Source organism: Salminus brasiliensis, chromosome 8, assembly GCF_030463535.1.
Source record: "Salminus brasiliensis chromosome 8, fSalBra1.hap2, whole genome shotgun sequence".
Classification (NCBI taxonomy): domain Eukaryota; kingdom Metazoa; phylum Chordata; class Actinopteri; order Characiformes; family Bryconidae; genus Salminus; species Salminus brasiliensis.
In genome coordinates, this window is record NC_132885.1 from 16,828,798 (window position 1) to 16,843,546 (window position 14,749).

The 14,749-nt window shown below is 40.9% G+C and overlaps 3 protein-coding genes across 9 annotated transcripts in view; 2 read left to right on the plus strand and 1 right to left on the minus strand.

Annotated features, from left to right (window-relative positions):
• Positions 1-6,637, plus strand: part of ppp1r9ala (protein phosphatase 1 regulatory subunit 9A-like A) — a 30,875-nt gene extending 24,238 nt beyond the window's left edge. The window contains exons 16-20 of one of the 3 annotated variants that reach the window (XM_072685842.1): positions 73-268; positions 1,558-1,602; positions 2,841-2,957; positions 4,291-4,479; positions 5,064-6,637. In XM_072685842.1, coding sequence (XP_072541943.1) covers positions 73-268; positions 1,558-1,602; positions 2,841-2,957; positions 4,291-4,479; positions 5,064-5,222 — 706 coding nt within the window. In that variant the 3' untranslated portion in view covers positions 5,223-6,637. The remainder of the gene's footprint in view (positions 1-72; positions 269-1,557; positions 1,603-2,840; positions 2,958-4,290; positions 4,480-5,063) is intronic. The other 2 variants (XM_072685843.1, XM_072685844.1) reach the window with 2 other exon arrangements.
• A 720-nt stretch (positions 6,638-7,357) lies between these two features.
• pdk1 (pyruvate dehydrogenase kinase, isozyme 1) lies at positions 7,358-12,186 on the minus strand. 2 transcript variants are annotated; one of them, XM_072685850.1, is made up of 11 exons: positions 11,309-12,176; positions 11,074-11,215; positions 10,908-10,979; positions 10,615-10,799; positions 10,416-10,511; positions 10,236-10,313; positions 10,059-10,135; positions 9,792-9,890; positions 9,513-9,623; positions 9,180-9,293; positions 7,358-8,614 (listed from the first exon to the last, which is right to left on the minus strand). In XM_072685850.1, the coding sequence occupies exons 1-11, from the start codon at positions 11,415-11,417 to the stop codon at positions 8,474-8,476; spliced, it is 1,224 nt and encodes a 407-aa protein (XP_072541951.1). In that variant the 5' UTR covers positions 11,418-12,176; the 3' UTR covers positions 7,358-8,473. The 2 variants fall into 2 exon arrangements, with proteins under 2 accessions (XP_072541951.1, XP_072541950.1); XM_072685849.1 differs by having other exon boundaries at positions 10,615-10,979; positions 11,309-12,186.
• Positions 12,187-13,142: 956 nt separating this feature from the next.
• Positions 13,143-14,749, plus strand: part of dync1i2a (dynein, cytoplasmic 1, intermediate chain 2a) — a 28,314-nt gene continuing 26,707 nt past the window's right edge. For all 4 annotated transcript variants that reach the window (XM_072685845.1, XM_072685846.1, XM_072685847.1 and 1 more), the window contains exon 1: positions 13,143-13,220. The gene's annotated coding sequence lies outside the window, so the exon portion shown is untranslated. The remainder of the gene's footprint in view (positions 13,221-14,749) is intronic.

The following is a 14,749-nucleotide window of genomic DNA, read 5'->3' on the forward strand; positions in this document are numbered from 1 at the left end:
ATTAGTTGCACTACACCTACCTCAATCTCATGTACAGTCTTTATTTACTATTTGCTCTCTTCTCTTGAACAGAGGGTCAGCGGAGCTGCTTGAAGAGTCAGGAGTAAATGTCTCGCCCTCAGAGTCCATGGCGTCCATCCCCACATGCATGCCTTTCTCCTGGTTTGGTGACAAGGAGAAAGAGAGAGAGCGAGATCCCTCCAGTTCCTCCAGCAGTCTGCCCTACACTGCAGCAGAACCCAGTGAACAGCAGGACCGCAAGAACAAGGTGCCTTTGCTATAGTCCTCTGGTTCTCCTCTTACCACAGTTGGTCTTAGTCAGTGATTCCAAGACTCAGTTGTAGTGACCCCTGCTGTCCATAGTTTAGTGTACAGTTGCCTGTTTAGTCTGTTTAGCCTGTTTAGATGACATGCAAGTACATGTTAAAAAGAGCATGTTTAGGGGTGGGTGGGGGCTATGCTTAATTGTGTAACAGGAAAGTGTAATTAGAGTATACTTGGACTATTCTAAAGTGGCTATATAAATTTGTGCCCCCTGAAAGCTGTTGCTTGGAGGTTGGGGAACAGCTGTTTTAGTACCAAAATGTAATAATCCAGTTTCAGTGTTGTGGCTTACAAATAACAAAAAGCATGAACACCACAGTACAGCACTAAATAAATTAGCTCTTGCACATTTTGGGGTTTTAATAGCAGTATGACTGTTCAACTGTACACTTATGATAACTATAGATGTTCTGATGCTGCTCATTATGTAAATCCTCATTTGGCTAATAGAAACTAGATTATCTAAATGATCACTAAAATGATCGTCACATAAATCCCCTCATTGGTGTCCCCTTAAAAACTATTGTCGTGTTTTCCGGAAAGGAAGACAAGATAATTCACCCTGTGTTTCTCCCTGACCTCCCCGGCCCTTGAGCCTCAGTGAAGAGCATAGTGACTGAAAACAAGAAGCTCACTTATTCAGTTTTAAAACATTTCAGGTAGTATGGAAACAGGTCCTACTACATAAGAGCTTTGGAGACCGAGGTTGGGACTTGAGAAGAACTGTGAGCAGATGTGTTGCGTTCTTGCGTCACTAACCATATGGTACTCATGATTAATCAGAGAGACAGATGAGGAAGAAACCGTGTAAGAGGCAGAGAAACAGCGGAGCAGAAGAACCAGAAAGAGGAAAAGGGGTGGAGAGAGTAAGAGATGAGCAAAGGGGCAAAGGGAGAGAAGATTGAGACCAAAAGAGGGCAGCTGAAAAGAGGAGAATAGATAGATGAGAGAGACAGGGGAGGATTCTCGGGCTTAGCCCACAGAGAATCACTATAAACACTTTAATCTTTTAAGATAGCATTGACTAATTCAACAGGCTGTGAAAGCTGCTCTGGGCTGGCAGGACTGAGACTTTTGAAATGCACAAAGCCTGAGCTAAATCCTCTGAAACTGCTTCTACAATCTGAAGTGGATGACTGAGAATTATACCATGCTTTCCTGGTTTTCAGAAACAGGGGGGTGAATCTAATTCCACTGATGCCTTCACTGACTAACATCCCTTTTTCCAAACAGACAAACCTCTCCTGGTCCTCTCTGTTCAGTCGATCTTTAGATTTGGTACAGTATTTTCCCGTTGACTCTTAGATGAGACTCATTCCTCTAGATACAAGCTAATGAAATGGTCACCAGTAGGGGTGTAGCGATACATGTATTTGCCCTGAACGGTCATGGTATAAGTGTCATGGTTCGTTGCGCATAGTCCCACAGAAAATACACAGTATGTGTGAAGATTGATGAACGTAATGCAGAACCAAAGTTCACAACTGCACAACAAAAGTTCTCCGTAGAAATACACCAGTGAAACCAGTACTGACATTAAAGGTAATCTGACCAACTCGGTTTCTCTACACCTTTGGCAGAATGTTATCATTTAACAACAATGTTTAATATGAGTTACGAAGAAAACCAGAACTATATCTGACACTAGTCTAAAAATCACTGAACTGTATCGTTTAGAATAGTTTTCATACTGAAAAATGACATTATACAATAATTTCAGATTTTATTAAAGGACAGCATATAGAGTAGACCCCCATCCCCCACCGAACTGTGCTATCCTAAATGTGGTGTGTACCGAACCATGAATTTTGTGTACCGTTACACCCCTTGTCACTGGTAGAGGTGTATTTGATACGCTTTACTAATACAATTGGAATCATTCGTAGTTAGTATTTGGATGTTGTTTAGTGCATGCTGTAGAGGCAGACTCTTGTGTTGGAGTATACTCTAGTTCATGCCTTAACTTGTTTGCATAACCAGTAAAAATCTGGTTACCTGCATGTTTTTGTTTCCACTCAAGTGACACTTGAGTTATCAACATTTTTGGAGCCCTTTTAGATTTTAAACTATTGTGTTTGCAGTAGTGTTTTAGGTTTGTGTGTAGTTGTAGTTTTGTGTAGTCTTAGTAGTGGTTGATTTTTTTTGCCATGTTACCGAGACCACTGGTAGGTCTGCATGCTAATTGATCTTGCTGAATGTCACCCTCTGTGGACAGTGCTGGCCCTGTTTTACATTTCTGTTGTCTCAGACTCTTGAAACTTGAAATGTATAGGAGGGGGGAGGGGGGGCAGCTTACAGTTACATAAACACATACTTGTGAAATGCTCAATTACAAGTGGAAATTTGACTTATAATTTAGATCTATAGGGCCAGCACCTTTCGTCAGTCTGGGTCGTTTCACCTGTCACTTGGGAGTCAGTCATACTCTCTGTAAATAAAGGCCTGCTCTTTTTACATTTGAAATAATTAGTCTAGCTGTTACAGTTGTATGTGTTGTTTCCTCTTACTTGTTCCAGAGTTGGTCAGTGCTAGATGATTCAAATCCGAGCAGTCCCAGTTCAGAGTTAGCAGGGCTAGTGGCAGAGCCCAACCTGTCGGGCCGCGCGCACACTTTAACCTTCTCTTCCAACGAGGTGAGTGGCGCACAGAAACCTCGACCCCACAGCTTCTATTGTTTCGGGCCTGCCAGAAAAAAGGTCACAGTGAAGGTCAAGAATTGTGTATGGAGGGGAAGTTGCCCCTCATTAAGAGCTATGTCATAGTTCCTGCTCTGTGGCTTTTTTAAGTATGGCTTATGAATGGAGCATAAGACTGCATGTGTCGTATGTAGTGCGCTTTGTAGGGCTGGAGCAACCATGACTGTTGATTTTTGGTAGCACTAGGGGGGCTTAAACATTTTGTTTTGTGTCTACCTTGATTTCTTAATGGCTTTTTGTTGATCATTTGTTTTTATATGTTTTGTTTTAATATTGATAAAGTTTGCATGTCTTGCGGGAGTGCTATGAATGTAATATTTGAGTATAATTTCAAGGGGACTTGCTTAAATAATTGATTAACACAGAGTGGTTTGATGTGAATTTTAGAAAAACTGTTATTACTAGGAAAACTAGTATTAAAAAATCATAAAATCAATTATATAGTATTAAAAAGCCATCACATGCATTACATCTGAGTAAAAGAAGTGTAATATAGCAATACTTGAATACATTGATATTTTTGTACACCCCTATTGGTTACAGGTATGCTTACTGATGCCTAAAACATTGTTTTACATGTGTAGGTTGTGGCCTAATGTTTTTAATACATTTAGGCCATGCAAGGCATTGTAAGGACAAATTACTATTAATTAGTACTATTACTATACTACTATACCATTGTACAGTACAATTACTATTAATGAGCATATGTATGTTCAATAAAGATTGTAGCTAGTAAATAAAAGGGCTGTAATTATTTAGCTCTATTCAGACTTACAAATTTACTACAAAATGGCTCCTCAGTGAATCTTTTCACCTCCGGATCGCCAATTCTTTTGAGAGGGGGGAGGGTGGGGCGGCAGTGCACCATTTCACATCAGTCCACTCTGTGATAGTGATTTCAAATCACTATTCTGCAGAATTTGAGAAATATTGTGGAATTCTGGAATTCCTCTGTAATTAAAGTGACGTGATGTATTTTGCAAGTGCATGATTGCTTGAAGTACACTGTGCTCTTTGCACAAAGGAAGCAAGAGAAAATCAGTTCACTCTGCAGCTGCTGTGCATGTCACAGGATTCTACACTGCTTCTTTCTGACTGTCAGAAAGCATCTGCTTTTCAAATTCAGTGTGTGTGTGTGGGGTTAGAATGCACCCATGTTAAGCATTGCTACTGTAGTAGCACTACAAATAAGTTTGGGTCATCTTGTACGGATCAGTAGCTTAAATTGCAGCATCAAGTTGTGTGTGAACATGTGTTTATCCTGTAGACACTGGATGACGAGCCTTGCTCTGGGGGGAAGGAATACCAGTGGCAGAACCGCCCAGTCTCTGAGTGGACAACTCAGCAGGTCTGCCATTGGCTGATGGGCATGAACATGGACCAATACACTCCAGAGTTTACAACAAAGGGTGTGGATGGGCAACAGCTGTTGAACCTGGACAGTGACCGACTCAAAGTGAGTGAATGATTTAAAGCAAAATAAATCCAGATCTAGGTTTATATACACTGTGCCCAAATGTTTGTGGACACCCCTATTAATGAATGCATTCAGCTACTTTAAATTGCACCCATTGCTGGCAGATTTACAGTTACAAATATACAGCTTGTCTAGTCCCTGTAGAGAAGTATTGTCAATGGAATAGAACATTCTGGAGCAGATTAATAACCCAGATTAACAACGAATGTCATGCATTGGTTAGAGGGGTATAAAGCCCCCCAGCATTGAGCTGTGGAGCAGTGGAACTGTTCTCTGGAATGATGGTGCTCCATCCAATACTTTTGGGATGAGGTGGGGTGGTGATCAACCAACATCCTGACCTTGCTAATGCTAAAGCCATCCCTGGACAGTACATTTTTGTTTTGTTTACATACTTATGAAGAATGATTGAGCATATAATGTGTATGCAGATTATGTGGAGTCTGTGTTTAAACTATACATCATTAGTGGATTGATTTAGACCAGCTTTAGCCACACTAAGACTAAGAAAGAGTTCACCAGATGGTAATGTCGTTTTTCTTCTTTTTTCTTTTGAATTCCAGGTGCTTGGGGTCTCTAGCCAAAGTGACCGTGCCATGATTAAGAAGAAACTAAAGGACATGAAAAAAGCACAGGAGAAACTGGAGAAGCAGCGCGAGAAACGTGAGAAAGAAGCAAGACGAAGTGGGAGACTACCAGGCAACGCTGATTCTGTCTGCTGAGGCTGTTGTGTGTTTTTCTAGGTCTCCTCCTTTTCTGAAGCCTCAATAGACACACACACACACTAGCTTGTGTCAAGCAGGCAGCTGACGGCTCTTTGCAGTTTCATTCCACTACCAGTGTCTGCAGGAAATGTTTTGGCAGTGAGGCACTGTAGTAAGGAATTGATCCAGTGTAAATAATGTGCAGAACCTCATAGACAGAGCTACATGAATTAGCTGCTCTCTTAATCTGATCAAAACCATTAGCAAAGCTCAAGTGTCTTTAAGTGTCACACCTGCCAACTAAGTCCTTGCAATTTCTTCACCTTAGGCCTTAACACTAAAGGACAGATTAGGGCCAGTGTATGCTATCTCTCCTCAGTCCCCTCCATGTAGACCTTTCTCCGAATGCCCACTGCCTTGCTCAATCCATTAAGCACAAATGCCAGAGGAAACTGTTCTTTTTCCACACACGCTGTTAGGACTGTGCTGTTACTGCATGTCGACAAAGACTGAAACCCTTCTTTGGGTCAGATGCTTCGGTTAGAAAATCGCTTCGTTAGTCCGGTCATGGAACATCTAGGTGAATGTGATTTGACTGGGCCAAATAGATGTGTATTGTATTTTATGAGCAAACAAAATAGCATTTCTTGGCTGCATTAAGGGAATATGATCGGACAGTCCAAATACCACTAAGTTTGTGGCAAGTGTAATGCTTTAAAAACAATAACACTTTTATATCTTATTTTTAAAAAAAAGGAAAGCATCTCCTGTGGCCCTGTATAGACCCTTATTTGCTGGAACTTTGTACAGTCATAGAGTGAGAGCACTATATTGTCTTTGATCTTTTTTTTTTTTTTTAATGTACAAATGAAATGTTTTATACACCTCTATTAACTGCATAGCTTTAAGAAAAAAAAACATTTATTGATTTTAACTTTTGTACACTTTTTCTACTGAGTAGAATAGCTCGTATGTTAGTCATTTTGCGAATTACAAAAGGAACAAGTGAATTTTTTAAGGTGTTGCTACAGCCTCTTTTTAACTGCGCTGGTTATGGTGATTTCTTTCTAGCCCAGTTGACCATAAACCATAAATCCTATACTGTATATCAGTGATTAGTACCAAACTAGGGTACAGTGTCACGTTAAAGACTGCGAGGTTCAGTTGTAACTTTTGTTTGAAAAGGGGAGAGTGCAATCAGTTTGGATGTAGAGCGACCATTACGTACTTTTACTTTCATTTGCATTGGCTTTTCTAATTCATCCGGAATGTTACCTGAACTATTGGCTTAGCCCTGGTAGATTTCTGTCTGCATAAAGGGACAATTGTGATTGTTCAGCTACAGGGTTACTTGTCTTATGTGAGGTCCTGATACCCAGTCATTTCTCTGGTACAAGTGTATAAGCTGCACCAATAAATTCATTTTCACATGACTTTGTGTGCCAGCGTGTTGTCAGCAATCTGTTACACTGAGTTTGCAAGTCATACTACATTTGTGCACAACTTGTAACTCCCCTTTTACCCCAACCACCAATGGCAAGTGATCACTGTTGACCAGAAACTGTGTGGCAGACCATTCTCAGTACTGCAGAGATGGCAGCACTGTAATGTTAAGGTTATGAATACAGGAGGTTAATGTGTGTAATTGGTAAAGAACCTTAACACTGACATGCCTAAACTTTTAAAAGGTTCTTCAAAAAAGGTTCTTTATAGAACCAAAGATAATTATTCTATGGCAGTGCTCAAAGAACCCTTTGTGGCACCCTTGATTTGAGTAGTGTTTAAAAACCCAACACAGAAATTGAGGAGGATAATATGGGCTACCATCAAAATGAATTTGTTATATTATAAAATAGGGGGGGAGGAAAAGGAGCTCCATGCAAGTTTGGGTGTCCCGGGATATTTAAAGCCCAAATTGAAGTCTGGAAGACCCAAGGAAACTGCTCATAGCATTGTTAAAAAAGCAAAACAACCTGTTTGACTGCAAATTACTTTCAGGACCTTCACGGTAGAGTCCCCAGGAGAAAACCTTTCCTTTGTCCTCACCTTAAAGTTCAATGCCCTTTAAGTGCTAGGACTTTTTTGGCTACTATGAACAAAGGTATGTTTGGTGCAGAATACACACACACACACACACACACACAAATGATGCCTTTCGAGAATCATCTTTTACTCACAGCAACAGACCAGGGGTGCTTGTAAGAATAACATTTTGTGATAGCTGCCTGTTAGGCCAGATGGAATGAAAACCATTAACCACTTTGATAGCATTATCACCACCATCCTTTATTTAGTTGGAATATCAGGATGGGTCTTAAACAACTGTACACTGTCTGTCCTATAATTTAACTATAGTTTTACAGCTATAAATAAGGTTGAATTGAAGCACAACTCACACTTCCATACATAGCTGCTAGTTAAGACTTTTATACACAACGCAGCGGGGTAATGAGCTTATTATTGGCCATGTGAAGCATCTGGGAGTACAGAACATCCCTTTCAACTCTGTACATTGCCATGTTCATTGCACACTTTCTCTCAAATAAAGCAAACAGGAAAAAAAAAGTCCCAGAATGTAAACACTTTGCCCCAAATGGAATGTGATGCACTATATATTTTGTTACAATTCAGATGAAGCATAAGCATTAAGAGAAAACACACTTCAAAACACATCTCTAAGACACTTGTGAAATAGGAGAAATACCAGAGTTTCTGAAAACTGCCAAACTGTGCTTTCAAAAAGACAACTCTGTAGATTCAGTGATCCCTCATCACCTACCAGTGTTTGCTTTCAGGAAAACCACCTTCCACAATTCAGTGGAAGTGGTAGCTGTCCTAATCTCATAGCAATACCATATTGTTGATCGGAATGCTTCTGTAAACGATTCGAAAACGTGATACTGCAAACCTGTAAAACAACGTAAAATCTAAATCTTAGCGCTGCAATCCTGTTTAGAAAAGACACTGAACTGGCCCTATCTGTAACACCAAGACACACCTGAAAGGCATCCACGCACACTGAAAAACTAAGATAGAACAAGTGTCAGAAATCAATGGCACTAGAAACCGATTACTCAAAGCTAATTTACAGTGCAGCAATTTCAACACGTGTGAAACAACCCTTTTTTCTCTGAGTAGTGCAATGACTTTTTTTGTTTATATATTATTACAACTCATCCTAACACACATTCTCACTAAAATACATGTTCCCGCTTGTTCAAGCTGTAGTCCTTGCTCGCTCCTTAAGATGAAACGGAGCGCAGCACTCTCTAAATGCTGCGGAAGGTGGTCATGTCCTTGGGCTCTTTGCTTGGTACACACCAGTCATCTGCCTCATGGATGGTCTTGTAATGCTTCCATGCAGACTTGTTATAAACTGGGAGCCTTTCAATGGATTCTGTTGAAAGTGCCTAAAAAAAATTAATAAGTGTCATACCAATGATCTACACATGGTCTACCTTCTGAACAGAACGATCACGTTCTAAAATTAATGTAATGCTATTTTCAAAAAATGAATAATATTTTTTAACACACTTCCAACTGGGCATGTCCCGATTCGATCAGGATGGAGCTGATCCAGGCATATTTTAATGAACCGGGTATTGGCTACTTTAATCCCCTTCCAGAGTCTTTTAAGCCATCTGGTGGCCTCAAGGGGCCCATTAACGGATATTACTGCCCAGCCAGCAGCAGCAAGGACATTCTCAGAAGGTAAATAAGAGTTTAGAGTCTGCAGTGTGGGGCTATTTTACAGTGAAATATGACATTATAAACATTATAAAACTACTGCTGAACTGAGTGGAGGCTAACGCTAATGCCAATTAGCATTATAAATGTGTGGCAGGATTATTTACAAACACAAAACCCAAAGGACGAAAATAGGTGGATTGGGACATCCCTACTTCCTGTTTTAGTGGCTTCCACCACAGACAGAGAAACATCACACATTCTTAAAGTGTATGTGAAATCACTTACTCTGATGTATATCACTGCATCTGTGCCGTAACCCTCAAGTGAGTAAAGCTTCAGATCCCCTTGAAAGTACCTAGCATAGAGTTTGGAGATGGGCAGACCGTAGCCATAACCAGCCTAAAGACAACATTTCAAAAGGATTGGGATTACATGTGATGTTTGAAACACATCGGCAGTGACCAAGCATTTCATGCTGAGCAGCCACAACACACTTTCAGCTTTGGATAGCTACAGGTTATATGGGTATAATGAGCTGACACAGAGCAGTTCAACAGTGTGCATGTGTTTGCCTTATACTAGTCACTGGGAAACAGTGCAGCTGCTGATCAAACTGACCAGGGGTGCAGCGCGGGCCGAGTCCATCTGAGGCCGAGGGGCAGTGGAGTAAGTGTAGGTGAACAACCTGTCAATCTTCCTCAGCGGGACTCCACCCCCACGATCACTGACCTACGCGAGCAAAGAATTGATGAAAAAGTGTGTGAGTGGGTGAAATGTTTCCAAATCAACAATTTAAGGAGAGGAGTTGAGAAAGTTCAATGATTCAAGAGGGACACATGAGCCACAACAGAAACAAAGTCTAAAAGTAACAGGTTAGAGATCAGTGAGTTTCTGTACCTTTACAGTGAGGTCTTCATTGCCCAGAGCGATCTGAACATGGATTGGAGGATACTCCATAGCGTCTCCGTACAGCTCCATGGTGGCTCGCATAGCATTCTGATGGTGTCACAGGACAAATGCGTAGATCAGATGATAAATACACTTTTAGAAGTCAGACGGACAGAGCAGAGTCAGTCCCTAAATGTTTATACTAATCTTCGATGAGCACAAAGGTAACTTAACTCTATCACAGGAAATGTAAAAAAGCCAGAAACAGCACAGTACCTTGAATAATTCAAACACCATGTGATATAAATGGGATGGCACATAAACCACAGTTATGGGCTTACTATGTTCTTTAACTGCAGAGAGAAATTCAGACAGAAAAGAATTCACTTTATTTCTCCCATTCAAACGGTTCATTATCAAGAATATGAAGAAACTGAAACTGATCTTGATTACCATTGAATTCTTCCAATTTCAACTCGGGTGAGTTCATGTAGTATCGGTCACATAAGGATCTAGCATTTTCATAAGCATCTGCAACAACAACAATAACAACAACAAAAAAAGCATTGATACTGACATTAGTCTGGCATATAGTCTGACAGCTGACTCTGGCGTACTCTATAAATCTCTTACCTTTAACCACATCAGTGACCCGACAGTGGGGATCAATACCACCTATCTGTTTAGGATGCGCTGGGTTCACCCGCACTCGTCCTCCAAACAGCAGAGCTGCAACGGGTAAAAAATAAAAAATAAATCAAATAATTGAGGCTGAGGCTAATGACCTCATTTCAGGTTCATTTTTTCAATGAAGTCAAAAACAGGATCTCACTGTGCTGGTTGAGGAGCATTCTGATTGAGATTCGGCTCATGTAAAAGCGGTCCAAGAAGTACTGCATATTCTGGCTGGTTATTGGGTCAGTGCCGTAGGTCTCCTTGTACTCCACCACGCCCTGAGCCATGGTGGGCACCACATCATTGTGTCTGTTGCGGATCTTAATCACTGCATCTGTGAAACTGAGAAGAGCCGCAGCAACAGCAACATGTTGAGACACAAAGAAAAAAAAACAAAAAAAAAAACCACAAACTGCTAAAGAGGATCTTTCCTGATGTTGATATACATACTCAAATGTCACTTTTTCATCGTTGGCATCTCTCTCCTTAAACTCAAGGATATCCTGGAGACTTTGTATGTACCTGGTATAAAAAAATGGCGAATAAAAGGCAATGAGTCAACAGGCAGTGATGAGACATCCCCATGATGTGGACCAGTGTATGGAGTCCCACTCACCAGCTTTGCACTAGGCGCACAGACGGCGTCCTCAGGAGGTTATCAGGCAGCAGGTTAATCTCTTTCATAATGTTTGCAAGCCTGACTGGCAGTTCCTGTCTCAGGAACATGAACGACGTTTTCTCGCACGCATTATCTGAACCTGGGGAAAGGAGACACACAATCGCAGACAGCTCTTTAGCCAGGTTTAGTCTGAACACTTTCATTGGATTCCGATGCTCATAGAGAAACTTACCGAAGTCAAGGAACTGTTTCATAGACAGAGGTGACGGGGAAAACCTGGAATACTGATCCACCAGCTTCCCGATGGACGCATTGTTCATCAAAGTCCTTAAAATCCTCATGATGGCAGATTCGTGTCAGCCATCAAGCTCGGAAAATGTTCTTTTAAAATCTGACAGACTATGTAAACGTCTGCTTGTATACAGGAAACAAACACAGCGACAGCTATTAATATGAACAGCTTAGCTGGGGTTAGCCAACTGGCCAGAGAGCCAGAGAGCCGCGCTGGTTACGCTTCTCTCCACAGGCTGGATCTAAACAGTGCTCGTATAGCTAAGCTTAGCCTCATCTGGTTACTTTACGTAGCTAGCTAGCCTGACTGTCTATACGCCAGCTTCTCTAGAGCCTCGCTTGTAAACAAACCCGGACATCTGTGTGCTGATCCAGCCAGGAAAGCCAGGAAAGCCTGTCAGCGGACAGTACCGAGGGGCTCCTTTCTCACGCCGCTCCGCTGCGGTTTCAGTCTCTCGTTCAGCTGAAAGCCTCCCACCCTCATTATAGGAGCGTGTGCGGTTTATCTTCATCCATTTAGTGTTGTATAATAATTCCAGCTGCGAGGGGGAATAAAGTTCTTAGTTACGTTAAAACGTGGCCGATGTCAAGCTAAACACGACCCGCATGAAGGACACCTCTCATTGGCCATCGAGGGGCGCAAAGCCCTCTCTGCGTCATCATGTAGTAAGGCTGATAGGATGCCTGAACACAGGTGAGCATGTGTGATTCTGAGCAAACCAATGTGATGGCAAATAACTGTAATTCGTTACATTTACAACGTATTTGTACATGTATGAGTGTCCAAATGTTCTGTCAATGTATATTAACAACTGCTAAAAAAATGATCGTGCAGCTGCGGTCAATACAGAGTAAAAGTATACAATATGTTTATTTGCTCGTTGGCTGAACATCTAACAGTACATATTTTATGGGTTAATACATGTAAATTAAACCATTTATTAACAGAAATTCAGAAAATTATTTACATATGTTTGATAACAATAAATCGGCGCAATCAAAATACTCTAATATGATAAATTAAGTTATAAAACTTTGTTTTTTAGAAATTCGGCTCTTCCCAGAAAACATGTTGATCAGTTTTAGATATGAACACGAATGGTGTTATTCCGTAAAACCCAGTTTATTAACGTTTATGTTTAGCACTTTTTTTAACACCTTAAAATGCGAATGACTGAATTTGTAGAAATGATATAAAATCGATTATTGGCCTTTGCAATTACAATATACTTCGGACATCCAAATACTGAAACTCCTACTTTAGTTAATGTTATATTTACAGTATAACATTAACAGTATAATAATAACCCATGCAGCATTGCATTGCGCGCGGTCAGGACATGTGATGCAGGTATGCAGGTATAACTGCTATTGAGCTCTGACTGATTACCATTAGACTGCATATCAGATGTCGTGATTGTCCAAACAAAAACATAGCACTACATACTTCAGTATTTAATTCGGATAACTAATAAAATAATGAACGTTTCGTGTTTTGACGGTTTTCTAAAACACGGTGCAGTTTCAAACCTCACCACAAGGCGGCGCGATAAAGCACAAAACGATAAATTGCATTTCCTTCAAAAGACATTAAAGGTGTATTTTAACATATGGTTCATTAAAGCGATTTAGACTCGGATAAGCAAATGTAGCTAACCTTTAGTAGCCACAAATAAAACAGGCTGGAAGAAACCGAGCCCTCTGTTTAATGGTGTGTTTGTTGTGCTGAAGCGCGGGTTGATCCTCCACAGCCGCCGTAATTCGTCACAGCTCTTCGTGAACCAGGAAACAGGTCTATGGTTGGTGCCAACAACAACGGTTTCGGGAGACAAATCAAAGAAACTAGATAACGGGTCAGTTTGTGGCTTTTAACTGGGTTCAAAGTTTTAAAAACAACTCATTTAAAAATTATTACTCATTTTTGCACGCTTTTCTTCGCGTAATGAATATTTTAAAGTTAGTTTAATGTCTGCCCGAACACGATGAATGACAGCAGCCTTGCATTAGCGGTAGGGGATGGTTAGCAGCGCAGCTAGTGCTACAGAATAAGAGTTGTGTGTTTAGTTATATTATATATAATACTTTAGCGATTAGTTAAAGTTAACTTCAGTAAACTTTATTTGTATGTGTTTAGTGATTTATTTACCCTCACATGTGGCAAGCTTACTGAGCCGTGTGGCCTAGACAAGAAATCTCACCGCGCTGAGCTGACCTCTGATGCTGCAGTGCAGCCGGGCTGAGGGCTCGGGTTGGGTCCCGCCCTGTAGCTTCACAGCTTCTGGCTAAAGCGAGAGATTGTTAAAAGTGTCTACTCAGACCAAGAACCTACGAATTAGCAAAAACGGGCCATGGCTGTGAGAAGTGCAGCCCACAGCTTGTTTTTAAACAGTGGTTGTAACCATAACCAGCTTCTTACGCCTCTGCCCAGCTAACTGTGATCAGCTAACGCTAGCTGGCTAACCTTTCCGTTAGCTATTCCGTATGAAATAGCCTACATGATCTGATGTGTTTGGACACCCCTTTCTAAACGAACACATTCAGCTACTTTAAGTTGCACTCGTTGCTGACACAGATGTGCAAATGTACACACACACACACACACACACACACACCGCTTGTCTAGTTCCTATAGAAAAGTAAATGACTCGAGCAGATAAACGTGAACCTACTACTGGCACCATGCCTAGTGCCTGGTGTGGGCATTGAGCAGTGGCACTGTGTTCTCTGGATTGATGGTTCTCCATCCAGTACTTTTGAGATGAGTTGGGGTGTTGGTCATCAGTCTTAATCTGGACCTCACTAAGGCTCTTGTCACTTACAGCAGTGCTCCGCAGTCTAGTAGAAAGCCTTCCCTGGATAGTAGAGCAAAAACAGGATGAATCTAGCAAAAACAGGATGAATCCCTATTGTAATTATTACATCCTTAATTTTGAAAGAGAAAATGAATGAGCAGGTGTCCCAATACTTTGTCCATAATTATGTAAGGGATGTTCTCTCAGTGTTGAGAGCTCAAACTTGTTCATATGTACGATAACCCACAGAAAAAATACGACAGCCAGTAAATGCATAGTAACAGCAGTAACCAAAAAATAATGATGACAATAATAATAATAATAATTGTTTTGTTGTGGTTTTCTTCAGATATTGTTTGCATGCTTTAGATGTCCATCTGACTGAACAGCATTTTCATTTTTTTTTCTGAATATTTTACAAAGTCACGAGTTATAGCGTGACTGCATGAATAATCCTGCTGTTGTATCACATTCACCCAGAGTCTAAGTGCCTGTATGTTTTTCTTTTTACAACACATGCCTTTGTATTTATGCTGAAGGTATTACATTTTTCTCTGCCTCATGAAGCTAATACTGCAGAACCTGGAGAA

Bases quoted from the DNA above. Each gene is read 5' to 3' on its own strand.
- pdk1 (XM_072685849.1), bottom strand. From the start codon at position 11,417: ATGAGGATTTTAAGGACTTTGATGAACAATGCGTCCATCGGGAAGCTG. The intron at 10,512-10,614 runs GTGAGATCCTGT...TACCCGTTGCAG, and splicing joins AATGCTCCTCAACCAGCACA to CTCTGCTGTTTGGAGGACGA. The intron at 9,294-9,512 runs GTCAGTTTGATC...TGTTGTCTTTAG, and splicing joins CGGCCCGCGCTGCACCCCTG to GCTGGTTATGGCTACGGTCT.